Source organism: Mandrillus leucophaeus, unplaced genomic scaffold (assembly GCF_000951045.1).
Source record: "Mandrillus leucophaeus isolate KB7577 unplaced genomic scaffold, Mleu.le_1.0 Scaffold1257, whole genome shotgun sequence".
Taxonomy (NCBI): domain Eukaryota; kingdom Metazoa; phylum Chordata; class Mammalia; order Primates; family Cercopithecidae; genus Mandrillus; species Mandrillus leucophaeus.
The window spans coordinates 450280-470847 of NW_012100954.1; the positions used below are offsets into that span (position 1 = coordinate 450280).

Genomic DNA, 20568 nt, shown 5'->3' on the forward strand with positions numbered 1-20568 from the left:
TGAAAACTGAAAGTGAAGGGATAAAAAATAAATTCCATGAAAATGGAAACAAAATAGAACAAGATAGCTATGCTTACATCAAATAAAATAGACTTTAAGACAAAAACTGTAAAATGAGACAAAGTACTTTATACAATGATAGAGAGATAAACTTATCAAGATGATATAGCAATTGTAAATATAAATGCACTTTACATCAGTGCACCTAAATATATAAAGCAAATATTAACATATCTAAAAGAACAGATAGAATGCAATACAATACAATAGCAATAGGAAACTTTAATACTCTACTTTCAGCAATGAACAGATCATCCAGACAGAAAATCAATAAGGAAACATTTAATTTAAACTACACTTTAGATCAAATGGATCTAACAGACATATAAAGAATATTTCATCCAATAGCAGCAGCATAGTCATTCTTTCCCTAGCGCACATGGAACACACTCCAGGATACATCATATGTTAGACCATTAAAAAAGTTTTAACAAATTTAAAAATAATGAAACCATATCATGTACCTTTTCTAACCACAATGGTATTGCCATGGTTTAAGTGTATATGTCCTTCCGAGATTCAAATATTGGAACCTAATACATAATGTGATATTATTAAGAGGTAGGGCCTTTTGGAAAGTCATGAGTGATCCACTTTCATGAATGAGATTAATGCTCTCATGAAAGAGATTGAAGGAAGCACCCTAGAGCCTCTTGCCCTTCTGCCATATGAGGATACAGCATTCATCCCTCCCACCATGTGAAGACACAAAGAAGGTGCAATCTATGAGGAATGGCCATCACCAGACACCAAATCTGCTGGCACCTTGATCTTGGACTTCTTACCCTCCAGAATTGTAAGAAATAAAAACATTACCCAATCTAAGATACTTCGTTGTAGTAGCCAGAAGAGATTAACATAGGTATGGAACTAGAAATCAGTAACAGAAGAATTCTACAAAATTTGCTAATATATAAAAGTTAACATGCTCATGAACAACCAATTGGTCAAAAAAGAAATTAAAAGGGAAATTATAAGGGAAGGGGAAATTAGGGAAATTAGAAGACATCTTGAAACAAATAAGAATTGACACAACATACCAAAACTTAATACATTCCTAGACACACACAACCTACCAAGATTAAATCATGAAAAAAATGAAAAATCTGAACAGACAAATAACTTGTAAGGAAATTGAATCAATAATAAAAAGTCCTTCATCAAAGAAAAGTCCAAGGTCTGATGGTTTCACTGCTAAACTCTATTTAAATAACTAATACCAATCCTTCTCAAACTCTTCCAAAAAAAATGAAGAAGAGAGAATAAATTCCAAATTTATCTTATAAGGCCAGCATTACTATGACACCAAAGCCAAACAAGGATACTACAAGAAAATTACGGGCCAATATTGCTGATGAACAGAGATGCAATAATCCTCAACAAAATACTGGCAAACCAAACTCAACAGCACATTAAAAGTATCATTCACCATGATCAAGTAGGATTTATCCCAAGCATGCAAGAATGACTCAACATACACAAATCTATAAATGTAATACACCAAATTAAAAGAATAAAGGACAAAATCCACATGATCATTTCAATATTTGCAGAAAAACGTTTGACAAAATTCAACATCATTTCATGATAAAAACTCTCAATAAATGTATAGAAGAAATGTATCTTGACACAATAAAGCTCAGATATAACAAAACTACAGCTAACATTATACTCAACAGTAAAAAGTTGAAGGCTTTTCCTCTAAAATAAGGAAAAAGACAAGGATGCCCAATCTTGCCACTTAATTTATCCCTGTTTGCATTTGACATCATCTTATATCTAGAAAATCCTGAAGATGCCACCAAAAAATTGTCAGAACTAATAAATGATTTCAGTATAGTTTCAGGATACAAAATCAATATACAAACAAAAAGTAGTGTTTCTATATATTAACAATAAACTGGTCAGGTGCGGTGGCTCACAACTGTAATCCGAGCATTTTGTGAGCCTGAGGCGGTTGGATCACTCGAGGTGAGGAGATCGAGACTGGCCTGGCCAACATGGCGAAACCCTGTCTCTACTAAAAATACAAAAATTAGCCAGGTGTGGTGACAGGTGCCTGTAATCCCAGCACTTGGGAGGCTGATGCAGGAGAATAATTTGAACCCAGGAGGCAGAGGTTGCAGTGAGCCTAGATTTCACCACTGCACTCCAGCCTAGGTGAAAGAGTGAGACTCCATCTTAAAAAAAAAAAGAAATCATGAAAACAATCTCATAGCCATTGTAAAAATGGCTATGAAAAAAATAAAATACTTACATATAAATTTAATCAAGAAGGTGAAAGATCTGTACACTGAAACTGTAAAACACTGATGAAAGAAATGAAGAAGATACAAATAAACGAAAAGATATCCTTTGGTCATGGATTCAAAGAATTAATATTGTTAAAATGTCCACACTATCCAAAATGATCTACAGATTTACTGCAACCCTTACTGAAATTCCAATGACATTTTTCTTTATTCATTCATCCATTGGTGACCATTAATTAGGTTGATCTCACATCTTGGCCATTATGAATATGCTGCCAAAAACATAAGAATGCAAATGAATGCATAAAGAAAATCTGGTATGTATGTGTTTTTGTGTTTGTGTGTATATATATATATACACACACACACACACAATGGAATACTATTCCACCTCAAAGAAGAAAATCCTGTTATTTGAGACAACATGGATCAACCTGGAAGACATTATGTAAAGTGAAGTAAACCTGTCACAGAAAGAAAATACCACATGATCTCACTTATATGTGGGATCTTAAAAAGTTGAACTTGTAGGAGCAGAAAGTAGAATAGTGGTTACTAGGGTCTTGGGATGGGAGGTAGTTGTTGGGGAGATGTTAACCAAAGGATACCACAATTCAATTAGATGGCACAATATGTTCAAGAGGTCTATGGTACAACATAATGACTATAATAATAATACGTTGTATTCTTTAAAATTTCATACAGATTTTAAGTGTTCTCACCACAAAAAATTATAACTACATGAGGTAATGAATATGTTAATTAGCTCAATTTAGCCATTCCACAATGCATATTTCAAAACATTGTGTTGTACACAATAAATGTATACAATTTTGTCAATTTAAAAATAATTAAATGTGAAGTAATAAAAACATAAAACAAAAACAAAAGTCTCAAAACTCACCATCCAAAACATCTAAAACAGGTATAAGAAAGGCATTGCATATAATCCATTCTGAGGCACACCTTGAAACATGCTATCTGCTCCCAAAAATACAATGGTAAGGCAGATAAAGGTGATAGTTCTAAATATTCTCATTCAAAAAGGGAGAAAATGGAAGAAAGAAACAAAAAAAAACAGTTGCCATACCCAAGCAATTTTAAAATCCAGTCAGGCAAACACCACTTGGTTTCAAGGTCTAGAAATAAGCTTCTGTAATTATTGGCTCCACCCTCTGGAGTCAGCTCCATGCTCTGGGCTCTGAGTTCTGCCCTTTGAATTAAACTTCTTTTTTCATGAAAGATAGCTTCATAGAAAGATGTTTACAGCCAAGTTAGCCTGTTTTTCGCTTGTAGAATTTTGGGGATCCAACACTTTCTTTCACTTTATTCTCTCACTGATTCTTTCAGGCCACACCAGCAGCAATTTTACTGGCATAATACTCTTAAGAACCTTGCAGATCTCCCATGTACGTCATGGAGATTCACTCCGTTAAACAAAAAAGGCTCCTCCATAGATATTTCTTGGATAATTCCATCCCTATTTGTGACCTCTGCTGAAATGGTTGAGGGGATCTGTGAGTCATATATTCTTCAAAGAGCCCTCAATGTAACTGAATACTCTGACCTTTTGATATTTCTGAGCCACTAGCAAAATATTTTCTAGTCACATCCTTGGCTTTCTTTTCAGACCAGGTATTCCTGACAGTGAATATCCTATTTTAACATGTTTTGGAATCTGAATAGGTTGATCATTTCTCAAATATCAAGTTATGAATATGTTTTGCTTAACAATTATTCCTTAAATCTCTCTCTCTCCTCTCACGTTACTACAAACATCAAGAAAAAGCCAGAGTGCACCTTCAACAGTTTTGTTGCTTAGAAATCACCTTAGCTAAAATCTAAGTTAATCATTTACAAGTTTTGATTTCCACATAACCACAGGGTACAATTCAGCTAAGTTTTCTGCCCCTATATGAGAAGGGTCCCCTTTCCTCCAGTTTATAATAAAAATTCCTTATTTCCATCTGAACCCTCAATGGCAGTTCCTTTAATGTCTATACCTCACCAATGCTCTCCTTTTGATGATTTAGAAATACTCAGAGGTGATTTAGATTTTCTCTCTACCATGCTCTTCACTTTCTTCTCAGTCCTCACTAGTAGAGTCACCAATAGCCATATTTCTACTGAAAGTCTATTCAAGGCAATCCAGGCTTTTTCTATCATGCTCCTCAAAATTCATCCAACATCTGCCCATTGCCCAATTCCAAAGCCACTTCCATATTTTTTAGGTATTTCTTACACCAACACCCCACTTTCATGAACCAAAATTTGTATGAGTTTCCTATTACTGCTCAAACAAATCACCACAAACTTAGTGACTTAAATCAACACAAATCTATTATTGCACAGTTCTGGAGATCAGAAGTCCAAAATGAGTCTCATTGCTCTAAAATCAAGGTATCAGTAGCACTACATTCCTTCTGGAGGCTCTAAGAGAAAATTCATTTTCTTGCCTTTTTCAGCTTTTAAAGACGGCCTGCAGTCCTTGGCTTGTGGCCCACTATCATCTTTAAAGCCACCAGTGGCCAGACTAGTTTTTCTCATATCACATCACTCTACATTGACTCTTCTGCTTCCTTCTCCACAGTTTAAAAGATTCTTCTGATTACACAGGGCTCACCCAGATAATCTATGATAGCCTCCTAATCTTAAATTCAGCTGATGAGCAATCTTAACTTCCCCTTGCCATATAATGTAACCGATTCTTTGGTTCCAAGAATTAAGACATGAACATCTACACAGGACCATTATTCTGCCCACCATAATATATCTTTACATAATGATAAATTTTCAATTCTACTCTATTAATATAGCATACCATGTAACCTGGCCCCTGCTTTCCTCATATGCTTTATTTCATATCACATGCCCTATGTTTCTACTTCTCTAGACTTCCTCCATTTTCTAAAATGCATGCTCATTCCATACTCAGAACCTTGCTCACACACTAGTCCCTTTACCTATCCCCATAGCTTCTCTTCTCCAGACTACTCTTACATATCCTTCAACTATAAGCTTAAATGACTATTCTTCAAAGATGGTTTCCCTGAGCCAGAGACTCCCATAACTAAAATAAAGATTCTCATTATATCTTCAGTTTTTCTTCATGTAATTTATCTTAATGGTGATTAGGTCAGTAACTATGTAATTGTTCAATGGCTATTTTTAAGACACTATGAAGTCAAAGTTAAGTTCCAACTTCTTCATTTGTTGTGTGCCTAACACCTAGCAGTATGCTAGTTTCACAACAATAACTTATTTGATTGAATGAACATAACTCGCTTAATCGTCATAACAATAATCACTTTATAATTCAGGGTACTGAAGCTTAGAGAAATTAAGGAACTTCAGCACAGTAAAACAACTAATGAAATTCTATATCAGTATATCTTGTTTCTAAGTGCATCTCTTAATCACTGTGTTATTCCACTCTATTTGGGCACCAATAGCCATCACTTCAAAGTGCACAGATGCTCACCAACCAACATACTGAAGACAAATTAGTGCCACCTCGATTTCCTCAATGCAGTTACCTTTGCCTGCTAAAGTCCATGATCTACTACCAAATGCCTACTTCATTCTGCTGCTACCAAATGCCTATTTCATTCTTATTCATGGCATAAGAGGAGACATACAACCTTTTTTTCCCTTTAAAACCTCAAAGTTCTTTACAAATAACTACTAAGCTTATTTTCAATTTACTAACTTGTAAAAAAAAATGCTTTGATCTTATCTACTTCTCTTCTATGGATTAATGAGATTATAAAATCTGTGAACACTTCAGAAGAAATTGTATTAAACCAACAGAGGAAATTATCTACCTTGGAAACCTGGCCAGATTAATTGTTAAAATTAAAGATCTAAAAATCATGTTAACATTGCTGGAAAGTCCTCGAATGGTGCTTCTTTATACTCTTATTTCTGATCTCTCATGTACAGAGAGGAAAAAAACATTATGATCATTCTTGGGAACTACTTCCTAGATATTCGAAGGTAGAACCCTTTATAACTTTTCATAGGTGTTTTTAGTGTCAACATTCACTCCTCTAATTTATTTTATTTTATTTTATTTTATTTTTTTTTTTTTTGAGACGGAGTCTTGCTTTGTCACCCAGGCTGGAGTGCAGTGACCGGATCTCAGCTCACTGCAAGCTCCTCCTCTCGGGTTCACGCCATTCTCCTGCCTCAGCCTCCCGAGTAGCTGGGACTACAGGCACCCGCCACTTCGCCTGGCTAGTTTTTTGTATTTTTTAGTAGAGACGGGGTTTCACCGTGTTAGCCAGGATGGTCTCGATCTCCTGACCTCGTGATCCGCCCGTCTCGGCCTCCCAAAGTGCTGGGATTACAGGCTTGAGCCACCGCGCCCAGCCACTCCTCTAATTTTTAAAAGCATAATAAGTGTATTTTTGTGGCTGCGAGTCAGATTATAGCTAGAAATGACTAGAATATTGCCTGAACTCCTTTTTTGAAAATTATTATAATTGGCAAAGATCAAAAGCCATATTTATTAAGGTGTAATCTAATTTAGCATCTTATTACTTGAATTACCAAAGCAACTATAAATCAAATTTCAACAACAACAAAACCATTTTAGTGATACTATAGTTGCTATTATTATTTTTTAAATATATGACTTTAAAATATATTTCCATTTTTTTATTAGGTATAGATAATAATAAATGTATTGTTTCAAAAAGTATTGAATTGCATGCATCTCAAAATTCACTAAGGAGAAAAACTGGCACAAAGAAAAGCAATATTAAATGAGCAAAAATCATTGGGAAAGTATATGTTGAGATTTCTTTATTTTAAAGTTAAAAGACAGAAGAAGATGGTTATGTTACTGCGGGAAAAAAATGTGATGGTTCAAAACCCTTTCCATCTATTTAGAACATATCTGATAGCACAAAGAAACTTATATGATAAGTTCATATGAAACCTGAGAGCATCTCACAGATTTTGTAATTTGTTACTATTCCTGCTATGACTATGTATAGTGTATATGCATACACTGTACAAAATATCTGCAGCACCCTCAACTCATTGTAAATAGAATCTATAAAATCTTCAGAATCTGAATATTTTCTTCTCTCTAAAGTCAAAGGAAATCTCAATAAAGCTGAAAGACTCAGAACTGACTTCCTAACAAGTTTCCAAATGCTATTAGCAAAGACCTTTCCAAGGTAATGCGAAATTCTATGCATGGCCAAAGGGCCACCTTTTGTCAATTTCATAATCCGAATCTTAGAATAAAAGAAATCACAACAGCATAATCAATACATCAGTAATATATGCCTACTGAGAACATTACATGCAGGAAATACTTGTTGATTGATCGGTTATATTAAAGTTCATAATTTGGCAGAAAATGAAATTTTACACCTTCAAATCTCATAAACCATATTTGTTAGGCATTTACTGTGTCTAAATATTGAGCTTGGCATCAATCAGGAAGCAAAAACAACCAATTCATCAATGTACATGGATATCTAGTTACTATGGACAATTCAAAGAAAACATTTTATGTGCCTTATGTATTTTGAACACAATGCCTTGAATAATTTGACAATTTAAATAAAAATGAATAACTAAACATTTTTAATTAACTAGGAAAGGTTATCGATTCCTGAGACTATTTCCTAAAAATTGTTTAATTTTCTAGCATCAGAATATAAAATGCACAGTCTTGAAGGTTTCTGTTTGTGACAGATCAGACACTCTACAGAGGAAACTAGGTAGAATACTAATAAAATTTAAAGGACCTTGTAAATTTTAAGAGCACTACAATACCGTTTGCTTATTACGAGCTTTAGATTCTATAAAGCTTTCCAGTTACTCAAATTGGCAGTCCTGAAATAACTTTGTTTTCAGTTCACAAGGATTAAAAATCAGAGATAAAAACAAAACAACACAAAACAAAACAAACCAGAAGGTTAACCCTACTGACATGTCTATTCAACTATGTGAAATTTTGCTGACAGTGTAGCCTTATCTTCTTTATTAGATTTGGTCATTGTTTTTAAAGGATTCAATATCCAAGCCCCACCCTCCATAAAAGACCTTTAAGTGAATAAAACATTACCATAAATATTTGTTACAATAAAAAATTAATTAAACAGAAAATTTAAACAATAATTTTTAAACCAGAAAATTGCATTTTAATTTTTTATAAGAGCAAACTTGTTTTAAGTAAATGTAACACATGCGAATTTCCTCTTTCCCAACTCTAGGCTTTGGTGTTAGTGTCCATGGTGACACATACTGGCTATATCAGGCAACAACACCACTACAGAAACATTCAAGTTTTATTTTATTTCTATTTCTTGGTAGCATATTTTCTGAAGTGGTTTCCTTTTGCATATCCAACTCTTTAGTAATTATGAATTGCACTTTCAAAGCCATGGCACCAAAATAACAACAACAACAACAACAAAAAATCTGGGTGAGGTAGGGCAGGAAGCTTTAGTCCATCAGATATGTTAAACCAAACTCCATTTCTCTTTTGCCTTCATGTATTCTTCACTATATGTGAATCTAGTCTGTCTGTACACGTTTAGCCATCTTTTAGAAGCTCTTACTATGGCAACTTTCCACAAACAAGCAATCCTCAGAAGCTCTAATCAAAGTTGAAGGTTTGTTGCATTGGAATTTGCTTCTGACTGCACAACACATTTAAATATAATTTGAGATGCAGACATTTGTACCCAGCCAATATCCATTGACTTCAAAAAAAAAGTTGTAAAATCCTAGGTACACAATTAATGATAATACATGACACACTTCTAAATTAACATTTAGTTGAAATCTTTCCAAAATACTTTTGAGACTATTTTTCCCTTTCTCTTGTTACTGGTGGATGAAGGAAGAATGAGGGTCTTTCAATGATAAATCTTGCCTCAAATATAGTGTGACTGTGATATACAGTAGGTAAAAATATTCAGAGGCATTAATTTTTCCAGAAAGCTACCCCCATAAAACAATTCCTTCAATCAGGGCACCATTGTACCTGAAACTTTCAGAGATCAGTGTCTTAACTAAGATTAAGCTATCCTGTTTCCTACCTAAATCAATTTCACCCAAACGAGGCGTTTGTGTTATAACTCATTGTTCCCCAGATTCTAAAATCAACCATCTGCCATAGGAGTTTCTGCTGGGTAATTAAGGGACTACCCATTAGAACTGGCAAGAGTACAAAGTAAGGAGGAGAAGGGTGCGGCAGGAGAGAAAAAACACTTAAAAGAGATAGGGCTCTGTGTCTCACACTGGCCCCTCTACACCTCAGCTAAGGTACTGTCATCCATGAGGCAATACAAAGTTAGGGCGAACGGCGAGGACAACTCCTGCCGGGGTTATCGGAACTGAAATCACAGTGGGGATGCAGCATGCCGGGCATACCTTGAAAGAGAAAGGCTTTCGTCCCATTATGCAGCCCCGGGACCTGGCGCACTCCGGTCGTGGACTCCCCAAGTTCTAACTCTGATAGGACGTCAATCTGTAGGGAAGGGTCCACACCAAGCCCCCAAACTGGTGAGGGGTATGAGAGGGGAGAGAAAAAAAGGAAAAGCTCCATCAAAATGCAAGTCTCTTCCTCCAGGGCAGCAAAGAACCGCGTCTTCGCGACAATATTGGGAACTGAAGATGAGAGGCGACTGCCTCCTCCTCCACCGAGAACCTTACCTGAGATCAGCAGCCAGGCTTTAAATAGCGGAGCACTCAGTCCCGTTTCCATGACCTACTTTAAATCCCTCTCTCTGCAAAGTTCCCCCTCAGCCCTCCGACCCTGGACTAGGGACGTGACCCGCCTCGCGGTCTCCAAGGCAAGCACAGAAAAAAAAAAAAACCCAAATCCAAACCCGCTCCCCTACTTAAAGCTTCCCACTCCAGACCTACTTTGGGTCCGGGAAAAGCGAGGCTTCCCCAACCAGACCATGCTGCCCCGAGGCGGGAGCCATCTCTTTCCCCAGTCCCAGCTCTGCGTCCACTCACCTGCTCCGAGACCGAAGATCAAACAGAATGTTCTCAGTAAGACCCAAGACTCCATGGTGCGAATCAGCTCAGTCCATCGTCTCCCTCTTTAAAAATAAAAATAAAAATCGAAGAGGTTCTTGGAATCAAGCGTTTGTCTCTCCTGCTGCTGCCTCGAATTTACTGATTAGTAGGATTAATACGCTTTGGTTGCCTAAGAAAGAAAAGAGAGGCCTCCCCAGGCGCGTGAAGAACTTAGACCCTCCAATGCGCACATCATTCCCACACGCAGAGCCGAGGCGGCGGCGCGGCCAGGAGGGGGCCCGGAGGGAGGGGTCGGACTCGCCCCGGCGCGACTCCGCCGGGGAATTAGCTCCCCAGCCGAATAAAAGCAGCCAAAGACTCGCACACCCGGTAGAAGGGGGGCGGCCGCAGGAAAGCCCGGGCTGGGGCGGCCCCGCACCCGCCCGTCTTCCCCGCCGCCCGAACCTGTTGTAAAGGCAGAGACAATGGAGAGAGCTCCCGGAGAAGCGCGGAGAGACTGCTCCTCCGGGGAGGGAGGGGCGGGCCGGGGGAGGCGGGGTGAGGAGGAGGGAGGGGCCGCCGAGGGCGAGGCCGGTGCTCCGCTTCGGTCTCCCGCACGGTCTCCTCGATGCCAAACCCGGTCTAGCGAGCCCCGGAGCCGTTGCAGCCTCAGGTCTTCTCCCTCCCTCTCTCGATGACCCGGGCAATGCCAACCTCCTTTCGGGATTGAAATATCTAATTCCAAGGTGCTAAGTTGATGGGCGGTCTTTTCTCTCACCCCTCGATTTCGGGCGCGTGTCTTGAAAGACAGGAGAGAAAAAAGACCACCCAGCTGCAGGAGGCAAGGCTAGAGCAAGAAGCGCTCGCCCGCCCTTTAGGCAAAGGAGGGAAGCCCACGTGCATTCATGCACTGAGCTCCGAAGCCCCCCCCCGGGTGCAGGGCGCTCCCTCTCCAGGGCGTGCGGAGGAAGGCCACCAAAACACGCTCTACTGCCGAGGTGGAGCTGGGCAAAGTAGATAGAGACTGATGGAGACGGATGGCGAGTCTGGGAAGCCTCGGGAGTCCTGGTGGAGAGGTTCCCTGCCCGGGGCGGAGCGCTGGAGAGCTTCCCCAGCGCGGAGAGCGCAGAGGAGAACTTGGCCAGGAGGTGCTGGACAGCTCCGGGACCTCGCGCGCCCCCTGCCAAATATAGCGTGGAGACCCGGACTCTATGGGACCAGAATACAGCAGAAGGCGGGGAACTGAGCCAGGGCGTCCGTTCACGCCAAAATATACATAGAGGAGATGGATAGAGAGAGATATAAATAAATACATAAATACATGAATAAGCAGAGGGAGGAGAAGGAGCCCAGGCGAGAGAGAAGAGCCATCCCACTGTTGACCACACTCATGCAGGCTCTACCTGCCCTTCACCATATATGCCCGGGACCATAACAGTGGTGTAATTTGAGATCCATTTTTCAGCAGTCATGTATATTCAAGATCAATGGCACATAATTTTTTTTAACATATCCCTAAAATTTTTAGGTAAATTTTGAGGAATGACATTCCACTTTCATTTTGGAAAAGTTAAGAGTTTCAAAACCCATTATAGTATTAATCTGTACAATGATCAATTGAGTTTCTTAAACTTCCATGCAAATATGTGGGTACTGAATTCTCCAACTGAACACTATACAGCTACAGTTACCAAAATACCTACTGGGTAGTCTGAGCCCCCTGCAAGGCAGCAGTATAATATACGTTTTATCTATAGATATATAGATACAGATATTATCACATAGTGGAATACATATACTATGTTATACTATAGGGAAAGGGGTATTTTTAGTTCTGCACTTAGAATTTTTAAGAGAAAAGATTCAGAATTTGGGAGCTCTTTTAATTTTTAATTTCTCATCGAATTTCCCATTTAATTCTATTTGTAACTTCGTAAAGTTTGAGAAATATTTCAGTACTTACAAGTGATAAACTATTGTCATATGCAACTTCCCAAATTTGAAAAACTATGCCAAATAAATAATACAATTTAATTAATCAATGAAAAGAAATTAATCGTCAGAGAATTAAAGACTTTTCTACAGCAGTGCATCTAAAATATTAAATTGTAATAAGTATCTACAAAAGTTACACAAAATGAATTTTAAATAATGTATCATTTACATGTCATTTTTAGAGAAAATAATAAAACATATATATACATACGCACATGTATTTTCATGTAAAAGTCCTCCTAACCAACCTGTATTCAACCAACTCATGAAAGTAGGGATACTCTCCAGTTTCTCTGACTCTCATCCATGATGGGCTGAAAGCTGGTGGTTAATGGGCTTATCTCCTGTACAATGCACACTGAGGCTCCCTCCAGAATAGTGGTATTTAGTGCCCAAAATAATTCTAGTTGAACCTGCTACTGTAATTATTTGACCTAATTAAATACTGTGGAAATCATTAATATATGAGTATGGGGAGGGGTGAAGGGTCGTTTCTCTAAAAATAAGGTGTAAGTCTTAGAAACCCATAGTAAAGGTGAATCATTGTATTAGCTAGGGCAGAGTTTCTCAACCTGGGCAGGAGTTTTCAACATTATAACTACTAACATTTTGGGGCTGGATAATTCTTCGTTGGGGCTGTCCTGTTAGTTGAATTCTTGGTCTCTATCTATGGAATGCCAGTATTTTCAGTCTTCCATTTTATCTGTGTGTTTTTTGACTATATCTCTTTGTGAAGCATTTAAAATTGGTAATCTAGGGAATACAATACACATACTTAACTTTTCGCCTTCTACCTAGAGTCCATACGTTACCACTTCAGTTGGAATATGGAAGCTTTACTACCACATCAATCCCTTTATCCTCAACTCTTTAGGTTGTAGTTGTCTTATGTATTATATGCACATCCACCCAAACTCCTTTTAGACAATGTTAAAATTTTGCTTGCAATCATTGTTGTTGGCATAATAATACTCCAATGCCCTCCCCCTTAAGAAACAATCTTTTCCAGGTACTAATCCCTGGAACCTGTGAATGTTACCTCACATGGCAAAGGGGATTTAAGGTTGCAGATATAATTAAGATTGTTAATCAGGTAACCTTAAAATAGGAAGATTATTTCAGATCATCTGGGTATGCCCAATATAATCACAAGGGCCTTTAAATGAGGAAGAAGGAGGCAGAAGCAGAGGTCAGATTAATGCAATATGAGAAGAACTCGACTTCCTGTTGCTGCCTATGAAGATGGGAAAATATAGAAGGGCTATCAGACAAGGAATATGGGAGGCATCTAGAAACTGGAAAGGGCAAGAAAAAGGATTATTCCTTAGAGCCTCCGGAAAGGATTACAACCCTGCTGATACCTTGACTTTTACCCAAAAAAGTCAAGACTATTTTAGACTTCTCCACAACCAAACTGTAAGATAATAAATTTGTATTGTTTTAATCCACTAAACTTGTGGTAATTTGTTACAGCATCCGTGGAAAACTAATGTAAGTACTGACTACATGAGGTAAAGTTCAGTAAACATGGTTGACTCTAACCACCCTTAGATCCCTTCCTACATACACACATTTCAAAGGTAAGTAAAATGTCCAATTTTTAAACTTACAGATGAGCTTTAAATTAAGAAAAGAAAATCCCCAGGTGCGAGGAAAAAAAGATATAGCAGAAGATGGAAAGAGAAAGTGATAGCTGGTGCAAGAATTGGGAGAGGGTGGGACACAGGGATTCAGACTCTATCGGGACCCTAAGAAAATAGAGTGGGATTTTAATATCCACACCAGAACTGAAAACAACAAATTTTGGAAGCCAGGAAAGGTGATGATATTACTGATTCTTCTGATAAGAGTAGTAAGCTTTGAAGAATTATATCTCCTACAAAAAGAAACTTTTGAAACTTTAAAACTCTGCATGTTGGCCCAAGAAGTGGCAAAATGCTTCCAGCTGCACAGGCCCTTGTGGAAAACCGACGCACCTATACTAGATGTCAAATCTTAAGCTTTGCCACTTGCAGGTACAAGGTCCAAAATCACACTCCTCACTGGTATGGAAATTCTAAAATCAAAAAGTAGCATTAAACTCTCAGGGTCTTCTGAAGAAGCAAATGTAAAACTTATTTTAAGTGGCTTTCTATGACTTCTGGTACACAAGAGAAAAATTTCTGCTGTGCAATCATACTAACAATAATAATAATTGCCATTGTTATTGTTATTACACTGAAATAAAAGACCATGAAAAATAGTCAAGAAACATACACAGAGAGAGAGAGAGAGAAACAGAGAATTAGTATCTCATGAACTCAGGATATCAAAAAATAAGTGACAGAAAGCATAAAATAAGAATGTTTAAGTGATTGGAGATATTTTTAAAGGTATATAAAAAATAATGAAATGACAGAATTGTAAGAGAAAAGAGTAGGCATATCTCAAAAGAAACCAAATAGAACTTCTAGAAATAAAAGTATATTTAAAAACAATATTAAACACCATTAGCTCTAATAAGTAGCAATAAAACAGTGCTAAAAATTAGTAACAAAAAATTGAAAACAAAAAGTCAGATGTGAGAATATTACTGAGAATGTGCCAACACTGATAAAAAGAATGGAAAACATAAACAAAACATGAATGTTACAGTTAAAATAACCAACACACAGCTACTTAGAGATGTGGAATAACAGACTAGAAAGAATAGAGATATACAGTATTATAGATAACATTTAAACAAATAAAATTTAAAAGTTTTCAAGAATTAAAGAATATCATGGGGCTCCAACTCTGGGTAAAATGGATTAAGTACTCTTTACCATTTCTCCCACTGAATGCCATCAAACTTCGACAGAATGTATAAAGTATTTGAGGACTCTGAATATTACATGGTATCAAGCAAACTGGGAAAGAAAACCAGAGTTTGAAGTACTACCATACTGGCAGTGAGTACTTTGTTTTATGTTCTTGATTTTTGTTTTTCATTTTTTGTTTTTTTGGCCAGTCAACTGAAGCAGTAGGAGTGGAAAATGAACAAATAAATCTGTAATTGGTTGTGACCAATTAGTTGTAAGCACCACTGCACTCAGACCAACCAGGCAGTGATTACCAGCCAGGTCACAGGCTGGCCTCTGTGTTGCACACTACAAAGTCTTAAAACCACACAAAAGGAAGACTAGTCAAAATCTTTTGTCTAAATTCAAATGGGTCAATTGCCTGCTTAAATTTTTAAAAATCCAACGTTCACCACAGTACTTAACAAAATTCAGAGTTTTATAACATAATATTAAAATATGGAGATTATAATAAAAATTATTTGGCATATGGAGAACTAGGAAAACTTCAACTTAAATGAGAAAAATACAATCAACAGATACTAATGCCAAGATGACACAGATGTTGGAATTATCTAGAAAAGATTAAAGAAACCATTACAAAAATGCTCTAACAAATAAACACAAATACTCTAGAAACAAATGAAAGACAGAAAATGGCAGCAAATACACAGAAGATATAGAGAAGAACCAAGTGGAAATTTTAGAGCTGGAAAACAGAATAACTGAAATTTTTTTAAAAAGACTCATTAGAATGGGTCCAGTAGCAGAATGAAAATGATAAAGGAAAGAATTAGTGAGCTTGAAGACAGATCAATTAAAATTACCCAATCTGAACAAAAGGGAGAAGACTTTATTTTTTAAATGAATATAGCCACAGGAACCTGTGTGACAAAATGAAAAGAAAATATCATCGGAATTCCAGAAGGGGAGAAGAAAGAGTACAGACATTTTGTCGTTGTCATTCAAAAAGAATGGCCTAAGATGTCTCAAATTTGGCAAAAGACATAAACTTACAGATTCAAGGAGCTCAGCAAACTTCAACAGGACACACTTAAAGGAATCCATAACTAGAGTGCTGAAAACAATAGAAAAAGGAAACTATCAATAGAGAAAAAAAATCCTAAAAGCAACAAGAAAAAATGGCATTACATATAGGGAAACAACAGTTTGAATGAATGCAAACCATGGAGGCCACAAAAAAGTGGAATTTTTTTTCTAAGTGTCCAAAGAATTTTGTCATCCCAGAATTTTGTGTCTGTTAAAATATCCTTCAGGAATAAATAAGAAAGAAAAACATTCTCTAATAAAGAAAATCTTTAAAAACTGATTGCCAATAGACCTACTCTAAAATTATTGCTAGAGAAAGTTCTTCAGACAGAAGGGAAATAATACCAGAAAGACAACAGCATATCAGGAATGAACAGTAGAAATGGCAAATATTTGGGTTAAAAATATATACTATTCTTGAGTACTGTAAAATATGTTTGATGGTTATATTATTTTTCCATTGCTGCTATAACAAATTATCACAACTTTGGTGGATTAAAACAATACAAATTCATATACATATATACACACACACACACACACACACACACACATATATACATCTTTTATTTATTATTATTTTTGAGATGGCTGGTTCAGTGGCACCGTCTCGGCTCACTGCAACCTCCGCCTCCTGGGTTCAAGTAATTCTCCTGCCTCAGCCTCCCAAGTAGCTGGGATTACAGGCAGGCACCAACAGGCCTGGCTAAATTTTGTATTTTTAGTAGAGACAGGGTTTCACCATGTTGGCCAGGCTGGTCTCAAACTCCTGACCTCAGGTGATCCACCCTCCTCAGCCTCCCAAAGTGCTGGGATTACAGTCGTGAGCCACCGTGCCTGGCTATATACTTGTTTTTCCTTTTATTTTGAGACAGAGTCTCCTTCTGTCACCCAGACTGTAGTGTAGTGATGCAATCTCAACTCACTGCAATCTCTGCCTCCTGGGCTCAAGCAATTCTCCTGCCTCAGCCTCCCAAGTACCTGAGACTACAGACATGTAACAACATGCCCAGAAAAATTTTTTTTTTGTATTTTTAGTAGAGTCAGGGTTTTATAATGTTGGCCAGGCTGGTCTTGAGCTCCTCATCTCAAATGATCAACCTGCCTTGTCCTCCCAAAGTGCTAGGATTATGAGTGTGAGCCACCGAACCTGGCCCACAAATGTATAATTTTATAAACCCAAAGGTCATAAGTCTGACACCAGACTTACCAAGCTAAAATCAAATAATTGACATGACTAAGCTTCACTCTGAAAACTCTAGGGAAGAATCTATTTCTATACATTTTTTAACTTCTACAGGGTGTCTGCATTCCTTGGCTCCTTGTCCCCTCCTTCAATCTTCAATCTAGCAACAGCAGGCTAAGTCTTTCTCACACTACACTCTCTCTGGTTCTCTGACTACAGTTTAGAAAGGGCCTCTGCTTTTAAGGATTTATATTTTTAGATTAGGACCCCCTGGACAATCCAATATAGTCTCCCTATCTGAAGACCCTTTGCCTTAAGCACATGTTCAAGTCTCTTTGCTATGTAAAGTAACATATTCACAGGTTCTAGGGATTAGGGTGTAGACATCTTTGGGACTCCATTCTCCTGGCTACCACAATGATTGAAAGAAAATGTTTTAAAATTATCTAATGGAGTTTTAATACATGTAGATTTAACACATGAGACAAATACAATGTAAAGATATGGAAATAAAGGGACTGATACAATGGTAAGGTTTCCACATTCCAATTGAAGTAATAACATATGAACTCTAAGTAGATGATAAAAAGCGAAGTATGTATCTTACAATTCTCTACAGCACCAACTTCAAATACTACAATTCAATAAAGGTATAGTTAAGAGATAGAATAGGTAAAATGGAATTCTAAGATTATTTAAAAAACTTGAAAGAAAGCAGGAAAGAGTTTAGATAGGAACAGAAAATAGAAAGAACAAAGAGAAACAATAAAATGGTAGACCAAAATCCAAACAAGTCAATAATTGCCTTAAATGTAAGTGGTCTAATCATAACAATTAAAAAACTCATAAGAAGGAATTTGAAAAATATATTCCCACTATATGTTGTTAAAAAGAAATTTACTTCAAATATAATGAGGTAAGTTAAAGGATTAAAAATATATAAAAATATATATATACTACGTAAACATGAATCAAAAGAAAGTTGAATGTCATATGTGAATGTCAGAAAAAGCAAACTTTATTACAGAATAATAAAATGGTTCACAATTAAGACATAACAATCCTAAGTATATATGCACCTAACAGCAAAGCATCAAAATGTATGAAACATTTACCTAGAGAAAGAGTAATAGGACTGAAAGAAGTAGACAAATCCACAATTCTATTTGGAAAAGTCTACATTCCTCTTTTATAATCAATAAAATCTCTAGTCTTACATAGTTTCAACACTAAATTCCACCACATTTGAAGGATAATTAATAGCAATTTTACACAAATATTCCAGAAAATAAAGAGGAAACACTTCCCAACTCTTCTTATGACATTAGCCAAAACCAGATGGACAGTTACAAAACAGAAAATAAAACTAGAACATAGACACTAAATTTACCTTTTGAACATACAAAATCCTAAACAAAATATTATTAAGTTATATCTGGCAATATATAGAAAGGATAATAAACTACAACAAGGTGGAGTTGATTCCAGAAATGCAAGGTTGATTAAATATTTTAAAATCAATCAAGATAATTCAGCACATTTACAATCTAAAGAAGGAAAAGCATGTGATTATATCAACTGATGGAAAAAAATGATTTGACAAAATTCAACACCTAGTCACATTAAAATAAATAATTTACTGCAAAGTAAAATAAAAGGGAACTTCTTCAATCTAACAAAGAGCATTTAAAATATACATCTAATGAGGCAACATTATATTGGAGATTATATTCAATCCATCCAATGAGGCAATAAAAAGAAATAAAACGGCTGGGTGTGGTGGCTCACACCTGTAATCCCAGCACTTTGGGAGGCTGAAGTGGGTGAATCTCCTGAGGTCAGGAGTTTGAGACCAGTCTGGCCAACATGGTGAAACTCCCTTTCTACCAAAAGTACACAAATTTGCTGGGCATGGTGGTGAGCACCTGTAGTCCCAGCTACTTGGGAGGTTGAGGCAGGAGAATTGCTTGAACCCAGGAGACAGAGGTTGCGATAAGCCAAGATCATGCCACTGCACTCTAGCCTGGGAGATAAAGCAAGATTCTGTCTCAGAAAAAAATTAAAAATTAAACAGAAAAAGAAATAAAAGTTATTCACGCTGAGAAGGAAGAAATAAATGTTTTCCCTAAAAGATATGGTCATCTACCTTTAAAAAATCCGAAAGCATCTGTGAGAAAGCTACTACAACTAGTAAGTGCATTGGCAAGGTTGCAGAATACAACGTCAATATGCCGAAATCAATTCTATTTGTATATCCTAGCAAGGAATAATTAAAAATACAGTTTTTAAAAAATATTATTTATCACAGCATTAAGAAACACAAAATACTATGGAGAGAAATAAAATATAGGTAAGATTTTACACAAAATACTATACAGCTTTGCTGAGTGAAATTAAAAAATATCTAAGAGGATAAAAAGATCTACCATGCTCACAGATACAAATGTTTCACATTGTTAAGATATCAATTATCTTCATATTGATATAAAGATTCAAGAAAATCTCAATAAAAATGCCAGTAGGAGGCTGGGTGCAGTGGCTCATGCCTGTAATCCCAGCACTTTGGGAGGCCGAGACAGGTGGATCACGAGGTCAGGAGATCGAGACCATCCTGGCTAACATCCTAGCTAACACGGTGAAACCCCATCTCTACTAAAAATACAAAAAATTAGCCGAGCATGGTGGTGAGCGCCTGTAGTCCCAGCTACTCGGGAGGCTGAAGCAGAAGAATGGCGTGAATCCAGGAGGCGGAGCTTGCAATGAGCTGAGATCCCACCACTGCACTCCAGTCTGGGTGACAGAGTGAGACGCCATCTCAAAATAAATAAATAAATAAATAATAAATTCCAGTAGGCTATTTTGTAACAATTAATAAGCTGATTTTTAAATTTATATGGAAAAATCAAAGAAAACAGAAAAGCCAAAAATTTTTTTGGAAAAGAGCAAAATCAGAGGATTCACAGTGTGTGACGTCAATACTACACTATAAAGCTATAGGAATCAAGACAGTATAGCTTTAGCATAAGGCTAGGCATAGAAATTAATGGAATAAAGTAAAGAGCATAGGAATAGACATATATATGATGCTTAATTGACTTTTTACAAAGATATCAAGATTTTTCAATGGATAAAAGGTAATCTTTTGAACAATGATGCCTGAACAATGGAACATTCATATAGGAAGGAAAGAAAGGGAAGGGAAAGGAAGGGGAGG

The 20568-nt window shown here is 36.9% G+C and overlaps 1 protein-coding gene across 6 annotated transcripts in view; it reads right to left on the reverse strand.

The window, feature by feature from the left end:
* Positions 1-20568, reverse strand: part of NELL2 (NEL-like 2 (chicken)) — a 422942-nt gene that overhangs the window by 374784 nt on the left and 27590 nt on the right. For 2 of the 6 annotated variants that reach the window (XM_011971995.1, XM_011971994.1), the window contains exons 1-3: positions 11083-11552; positions 10302-10387; positions 9711-9839 (exon numbers count right to left, since the gene is read on the reverse strand). In XM_011971995.1, the coding sequence (XP_011827385.1) occupies positions 9711-9839; positions 10302-10387; positions 11083-11207 (340 nt within the window). In that variant the 5' untranslated portion in view covers positions 11208-11552. Of the gene's footprint in view, positions 1-9710; positions 9840-9992; positions 10388-10769; positions 11553-20568 lie in introns of those variants that run through there. The other 4 variants (XM_011971999.1, XM_011971996.1, XM_011971997.1 and 1 more) reach the window with 4 other exon arrangements.